This window comes from Wolffia australiana, chromosome 20 (genome assembly GCF_029677425.1).
Source record: "Wolffia australiana isolate 7733 chromosome 20, ASM2967742v1".
Lineage (NCBI taxonomy): Eukaryota > Viridiplantae > Streptophyta > Magnoliopsida > Alismatales > Araceae > Wolffia > Wolffia australiana.
Window position 1 is genome coordinate 2,759,684 of NC_135854.1, and position 8,175 is coordinate 2,767,858.

Genomic DNA, 8,175 nt, shown 5'->3' on the forward strand with positions numbered 1-8,175 from the left:
AATGAAGCTTCGGACGTCGTGGATGCTCTTAAGTTTTGGCCAAGAGACGATGGCCTCAACCTTGGCCGGATCAACGGCCACTCCCCTAGCTGATAATATAAAACCGACGAAAGAGACCTCGGCGGTGAAGGAGCACTTCTTCGAATGCGCGTACAATTTCTCCTGTCACAGCGAGGCGCATACTTGCCGGAGGTGCTGTGTATGATCTTCCCTATTCTTACTATCTACTAGGATGTCGTCGAAATAAACGACGACGAACCTGCCGATGTATGGCCTAAGTACCTCGTTCATCAACCGTTGGAAGGTACTAGGGGCATTCGATAGTCCAAAGGGCATGACATTCCATTCGAAAAGGCCATCCTTGATCTTGAATGCCGTTTTTCCACTCGTCTCCAGGTCTTATCCTGACCTGATGGTAGCCGCTCCGTAAGTCTATCTTGGAGAAGATAGATGCGCCTACCATCTCATCGAATAAGTCTTGGACACGAGGGATGGGAAAATGGTATTTCACTGTTATCTTGTTGATGGCTCGTGAGTCGCAGCACATTCTCCATGTGCCATCCTTCTTCGGAGCTAGCAAAGCGGGGACCGCGCAGGGGCTAAGGCTTTCCCGGATCAAGCCTTTAGCTAGGAGCTCCTTGACCTGTGAGTACAATTCCTCATAATTAACCGGGTTCATCTGGTAGTGAGGGAGGTTAGGGAGAGTCGCTCCCGGGACCAAATCGATAGCGTGCTGGATATGCCGTAGGGGCGGGAGCTTGCTAGGTAGCTCGGCGGGAAAGACGTCGCCATACTCCTCGAGGAGCTGGGTGATCTCCGGAGGTGGAGGGTCGTGGGCCAGCTCGGCAACTACATCCGCAAGGGTGACGGCGTAGCAAATTGGCGTCATGTCAACATCAAGCTCTAGCTCGCGCCGGAAGATACAGCCATTAGTGATAATGGCGGTTGGTGTGGCGCGAGAAGGTACCGTCGCCGAGCGAGCAAGGAAGGAAGGTATCCGCACTAAGGGATACCATATAAGTCTACGCCCTCCGTAGACAAACGAGCAAGTGTTTGCTCGTCCGGATAATTGTACGTCGTGGTCGTACAACCATGGTCGTCCTAGGATAATGCTACCAATTTTCATTTGTAGAACGTCGCATAGGACTTTCTCGTCGTACGTGCTCATCTTCAATGGCACGTAGCATTGTATCTTGACCGGTATGGTTGATGCGTCGATCCATGATACGTTGTACGGGGTGGGGTGGGGAATCAACGTGAGCCCAAGGCGCGTAGCGGTGTCTTCGGATATTCCATTTATACAGCTCCCACTATCAACCATGAGATTGTAAGTACGTCCACCAATTTTGATGTACGTGTAGAAGACCGATGTGCGATGAGCGACGTCGACTGGTCGAGTGGCCACAGTACTACCATGCGGTGCGGGATTTGCCCATGGATCGTGATGCGAAATGCCGACGGCCGGGATCGAGCGGCGCGTTTCACGTCACAGGATAAAATGATGATGTGGCATGAATCAGAGTAAGAAATGATATGTAAATGAACAAGCAGTTAAGAATCAGGGGAATAAGAACGAGTACTATGACGGACACCAAGGGTGAGTGATCCGTGGATCAAACTCCCAATGACCTTCGGGATAACTAGACGTCTACGACGCGAGGGGCGTGTGACGGCCCTGTCTAGTTCGGAATTTAAGTGGCCAGAAGACAGTCCTTTTACCCCAAGAATGTTCCTATTCTCGTCAATGGTGGCTCGTCCTATTCTGGCGATGCTCGACAAGTCGTGGCAGAGGACGCGATAGCGGGAGACAGCACTGTAGATGATAATAATACTGGATTAGGATGGAGAGGAGACAGGCTGACCTTTTACGGCACTTAGTCCACGGCGTGTCAAGATGGGCGAGACGTTGGCCGGTCGGGAGGACTGGATTGGACTTGTTGGGTAGCGCTGAGTCACGGCACAACGCGGGGAGGGTCCGCGATGCGGGGCGAATCAGCTTGGCGGAACAGGTTGGCGGCACAGAGCGGATCCACGTGCAGTATCAGCGAGGTGGCACGGGACGAGTCCGCGGCGCGGGATGAGTCCGCGGCGCAGGACGAGTCTGCGGCGCGGGACGAGACCGCGGTGCAGAATGAGGCTGGGGCGCGCGGCCAGACCGTGGGGGCGGCACGAGCCCGCGTCACGGGCGGGTCCGCGGCGCGTGTGAGGCCACAGCACGGACAGGGGGGGGCGGCGCTCCGCCGCAGCGCAAGGGGGAGGTCATGGTCGCGAGGCCAGGCGGGCCGCGTCGCGGGATCGTGCGCGGCGTAGCGCGGGCAACGGGCGGAGCGGAGCTGCGACGGGGAGCGGCGGGCGCGGCGTTGTGGATTGCGACGGGGTCGGGGGTGGTCGTGGACGTGGTGTAGGTGGGGGAAATCAAGAAATGGTGGGTTAAGGGGCAAGAAGGTGGCGAAGGCAGAGGCGAGGGAGAAGGGTGGCGCAGGCGATCAAGAATTGGTGTGGGTGGATCAAGAATGGGGTTATGCGGTGAAGGGAGGAATCAAGAAGATGGGTGGGTGGTGATGGTGGAGATCAAGAAGGCAGGGAACAGGGCGAGGGGTTCAAGAACGAGGGAAGGAGGGCGGGCTCGAGGTACGGGAGCCAAGAAACGTGGTAGAAGGTGGTCGGATGGAGGGATGAGAAGGTGAAAATGAGGAAGAGAGTCAAGAACCTTGGCGGGGTGGATTCTTGATGGGTCGCGGGCGGGTCTCCACGGCGGAGACAGGTTTCCCGATGCAGCGCTCGGCCGTGGTCATCGCAAGATTCCGATGGCGTCCGGAGTGGTCTCGACGGGTGCCTTCTTCGTCTCTTGGCGGCAACAGCTTCTTGAATATCTATAACGTACCGGAGTGATCTCGACGGTACGGTTGAACACGTCACGCCCGGAGTGATCTCGACGGACAGGACGTGGGCTCTACTCTTCGGAGTGGTCTCGACGAAGAGATGGGGCTAGCCAAACCCCCTACGCTATGACTACGATAAGGATAAGATTCTTGAAACAATTTCAATTCAAAAACTTCCAAATGTTCCTTGGGCATGCCCTCCCCTTATATAGGGAGGAGGGATGCCAAGAGAACGTGGGGAGAGATCGAACCGTCGTGAAACGTGGTTCGGTCTCTCCTTACAAATTCAAATACAATTCTAAAATATAAAATCAAAGACGAGGACGGGCCCTACGATAATGGCCCAATCCATAATTCGGAAAGAAATACAACATGATGATGAAAATAATAAAATGGTAAAGCATTGCTTACCCGGAGTACTTAAACCCCGGATGACGGACGTCGACTCGAGCGCCTCGGCGTGGCTGGTGGCGCGTCATCGTGGCATCCTCGGGTGGCGTCGTCGTTGCTGAGCCGCCATCTGCTGGATGGTCCTCCATCATCCTCCTGGGGTGGGAGGAGCTCGACTCCGGCGAGCGAAGCTCTGCAAAGTCCTCCAGTGGCTGCAGCAGGTCCGGCCGAAGTCGTCGCATGTCGTCCTCAGAGATCCATGTGTCGTCAGAAGACGGGCGCCCCTGCCAATGGACTAAGAAAGTGCAGCCAACTCGCTCCCCCTCAGCGTGAATTACCTCTTGCAGTACCGTTTCTATCGCGTCGTTCCGTACAAGGGTAGGAAACGGGGAGGTGGCGGGTGAACACTCACTCTCTTTGCTACTAAGGCTCGATTGGCTGTGAGGCTCAATGATGGGTGGCGAGGGTTGGTAGCGGGATAAGTCACTGACGTTAAACGTCGAACTAATCCCCCAAGTAGGCGGGATGCTCACGACATAGGCGTTGTCGTTGATCCGTTGGGCTATCGGGAAAGGCCCGGCGCTACGAGCATGAAGCTTCGTAGCGACCCCAGGAGAGAACCTCTTAGGCCTCAATCTGACCAGGACCAGTTCTCCCTCGGAGAACGTCACAGACCTACGACTCTTATCTGCCTTAGCCTTATACTGCTCGTTCATAACAGAAATGCATGAATGAATGTCATGATGCATGTTTCTAATGTACTCAGCAAATTCTAATGCATTATCTGATACTCTATGTTTTTTGTGTAATGGCATGAGGTCAAGGGGCCTACGTGGTAGTTGACCATAGAGGATCTCTAATGGCGCCTTGCCCGTAGTGCGATTCACCGAGTAGTTGTAGGCAAATTCTGCTCGAGGTAGAACCTGATCCCATGCAACGACATGGTCACCTACGATGGATCGGAGAAGATTACCGAGGCTGCGATTAACAACCTCGGTTTGGCCATCTGTCTGCGGATGATAAGCTGACGAGAATTTGAGTTGTGTGCCCATGAGGACCCACAACGTCTTCCAGAAATAACTGGTGAATTTTACGTCTCGATCGGAGACGATGGTCTTGGGTACTCCATGTAATTTGACGACGTGGTCGAAGAAGAGGCGGGCAACTAGTGAGGCGTCGAAGGTCTTCGAACACGGAATCAAGTGCGCCATATTGGAGAATCGATCGACCACGACCAGGATGGAGTCGTGCCGACGCACAGTTCGAGGTAGCCCTAGGACGAAGTCAAGGCTCACATCCTCCCAAGGTCTCTCGGGGACAGGAAGGGGCGTGTATAACCCCGAGTTCTGCTTGGTGAGCTTGGATCGGGAGCAAGTGAGGCATCGGGAAACAAATTTCCCAACGTCTCTCTTCAGCGATGGCCAGTAAAACTTTTCTTCAAGGGCGTGTATAGTTTTAGTGGTCCCGAAATGACCACTTAGTCCTCCCGCGTGGACCTCATGGATCAAGAAATCCCGGACAGACGTTCTTGGTATGCATAGTCGTCGCCCATAGAACAGATATCCTTCGTCCAAAAGGTAATCCTTGGACCGAGTCGGGGAAGAGCTCGTGAGGGAGGCATAGACGTCGGAGAAGTCTGGGCAATCCGTATAGCTTTCCTTTATCCTATCAAAACCCAAGACTTGGGTGGTCATGATGCTAAGGACAGTAGGTCGTCTACTAAGGGCATCAGCGACTACATTGTCCTTACCCTTCTTGTGGCGGATGACGAAGGTGAAATCCTGGAGGTAAGCGGTCCACCTCGCGTGGCGATCGCTGACCTTCTTCTGGTCGTGCAAATGACGTAGAGCTCCGTGATCCGAGAAGAGGACGAACTCCTTTGGTAGCAAATAGTGGCGCCAGTGGCGGACGGACTGGACGAGAGCGTAAAACTCTCGATCATAGTTGTTGTACCGCTTGCGAGTGTCATTCAGCTTCTCGCTGAAGAACTCGATCGGATGTCCTCGCTGGCTAAGCACGCCGCCAATTCCGACTCCCGACGCGTCGCAGGCGACCTCGAAGACGTCACTAAAGTCCAGTAATTTCAGGACCGGAGCTTCGGTCATGAGCTTTTTGAGAAGCTCAAAGGCCTGATCGGCCGTCGCAGTCCATTCGAATTTCTCCCCCTTGAGGATGTCCGTGATAGGGGCAGTAATTCCGCTGAATCCGGGAATGAATCGACGGTAAAATGTCGCTAGGCCGATGAAGCTCCGTACATCATGAATGCTCTTGAGCTTTGGCCATGATACTATGGCCTCAACTTTAGCCGGGTCGACGGCCACTCCTTGTGCTGATAAGATAAAACCTAGGAAAGAGACCTCGGCTGTGAAGAAGGAACACTTCTTTGGATGTGCGTATAGCTTCTCCTGTCATAGTGAGTCGCACACGTGCCGAAGGTGCTGGGCGTGCTCCGACCTAGTCTTACTATAGACTAGGATGTCATCAAAATAGACGACAACGAATCGTCCAATGTATGGACGGAGTACCTCATTCATTAGCCGTTGGAAGGTACTAGGGGCATTCGAAAGCCCAAACGGCATGACGTTCCATTCAAACAAGCCATCCTTTATCTTGAATGCCATCTACCACTCGTCTCCCGGTCTGATACGGACTTGATGGTAGCCGCTGCGTAAGTCTATCTTGGAGAAGATAGACGCGCCGACCATTTCGTCGAATAAGTCCTATACTCGAGGGATAGGAAAACGGTATTTCACCGTGATTTGGTTGATGGCTCGAGAATCACAACACATGCGCCATGTGCCATCCTTCTTCGGAGCGAGCAGTGCCGGAACGGCGCAAGGGCTGAGGCTCTCCCTGATCAGGCCCTTCGCTAGGAGCTCCTTCACCTGCGAATATAACTCCTCATACTTGACCGGATCCATCCGGTAGTGCGGCAGGTTCGGGAGGGTAGCTCCTGGAACTAAGTCGATGGCGTGCTGGATGTGCCGGAGTGGAGGGAGCTCACTAGGTAGCTCGGCGGGAAAAACGTCGCCGTACTCATCAAGGAGTCATGCGACATCCGGTGGTGTAATGTCTAGCGTCGGCACGGTGTGTCCGTCAGCCAGTGTGACCGCATAAGAAATCCGTGGTGGGTCGTCTCCGTCCTCCAGCTCCCGTCGAAAGATCAGCCCATTGGTGACAATGGCGATAGGAGTGGGGCGCGTGGGTGCGGGTGCCGAGCGCGTGGGCAATGAGGGTATCTGCACCGAGGGATACCAAACAAGTCGGCGTCCACCGTATATAAACAAACAAGTGTTCGCTCGTCCGGACAGCTGCACGTCGTGGTCAAATAGCCACTGTCTGCCCAAGATGATGCTACCAATCTTCATTGGCAGGACGTCGCATAAGACCCTTTCGTCGTAGGTACTCATCTTCAGCGGTACATAGCACTGCATCTTGACCGGTATGGTCGATGCATCAATCCATGAAACCTGGTACGGTGTCGGATGAGGAACCAAGGGTAACCCTAGGCGGGTCGCCGTATCCTCTGAGATCCCGTTGATGCAGCTGCCACTATCGACCATCAGCTTGTAGGTACGCCCTCCAATCTTGACGTACGTGTGAAAGATCGACGTTCGCTGCGCAACGTCGACTGGTCGAGTAGCCACAGTGGTAGCGGAGGAAGTGGAACCCACTCGCGGCATGCTAGTGGATCCTCCAATCTCTCGAGTGTCCACGGTGGCGACGGGGTATGTAGCGGTAGGAGCGATTGGCGTGATCTGGATGTATCCTAGGGGATCATCCAGTTCATCACCATCGGGGTCCTCGCCAGGGTACTCATCGACCTCAAGGTCGTCATCCTGTTGGTCCTCGGCGGGTTGCCCGTGGATGTCCATAATAATAAGTGACGGGCAGTCACTACGTCGGTGTCCGAACTCCTTGCACTTAAAGCATTGCATGGGTTCTCTGGGGGCGTTCGGAGCTCGAGCCGTAGATAGGGCCGACGAGGTAGCCGGTGTCGGTACTGGGGCGGTAGCTGGCGCGGCCGGTGCGGTCGGAGTCGGGGTGGTACTGGTCGTCCTGGGCGCAGATCCCGAGCTCCGGGTCCAAGTAGTGCGTGACGGGGCTGCTGAGATCGTGGATGATGCCGGTCGAGGAGCAGGTAGGGCGGTGGTGGCGAGGCTCTCCGTACTGAACTCGTTGCTTTCAACGAGGCTATACGCTAAGTCGACCGTAGCCGGGTTTTGCTCCAAGACTCGGGTGCCTAAGTCCTGTCGTAACCCGTGAATAAAGAAGGCGATCTGGATTTGTGGACTATCCACAAATTTGCATCGCATTCTGTACTCCTCAAACTCTACGATGTATTCGGAGACCTTGCGTTTTCCTTGACGCAAGTTCATCCAGCATAGCATCAGATGCGTCATGTACAGCTTAGGGACGTACTTGTCCATAAGCTTACGTGACATCTCAGCCCACGTGAAAGGTGGATCATGTCGTTTTTCCTTCTCATTTTTCCAGAATATCTTGGCTTGCCCTCCAAGCCGTGCCTCGGCGTACTCAACGCAAAGATCGTCGTCCATCTTGTACCACTGGAAATAGCTATCCATGTCGGATTCCCAATCAGTGTAATCCTTCGGGTTCCGGGAACCGTCGAAAATAGGGACTTCCAAGGGGACGCTCTTCTGTATCATCGCCCGGTGCGCCTCACGTCGTCGTTCGTGCTCATCGTCGTAACGACGGGCAGGAGGATGGTGTGGTGCGCCTCGGGGATGATCATAGTCATGGTGCTCCTCATAACGGTAGTCGTCACGTCGGGGTGGGACCTGTCGGTGCTGCCTCCCATCGGGGTACTCGTCACGGTCGTGGTGTCTCGGAGGAGACGCATATCGTGGATGGTATCCCTCATCCTGACGATGCGGGTGAT

At 54.6% G+C, this 8,175-nt stretch overlaps 1 protein-coding gene across 1 annotated transcript; it reads right to left on the bottom strand.

The window, feature by feature from the left end:
- Positions 1-6,319: 6,319 nt before the first annotated feature.
- LOC144716327 (uncharacterized) lies at positions 6,320-7,942 on the bottom strand. The gene has a single exon (XM_078591453.1). It carries the CDS (start codon positions 7,940-7,942, stop codon positions 6,320-6,322), a length of 1,623 nt encoding a protein of 540 aa, XP_078447579.1.
- Positions 7,943-8,175: the final 233 nt, after the last annotated feature.

Excerpts from the sequence above, each read along its gene's own strand:
- LOC144716327 (XM_078591453.1), bottom strand. The coding sequence starts at position 7,942 with ATGATACAGAAGAGCGTCCCCTTGGAAGTCCCTATTTTCGACGGTTCC.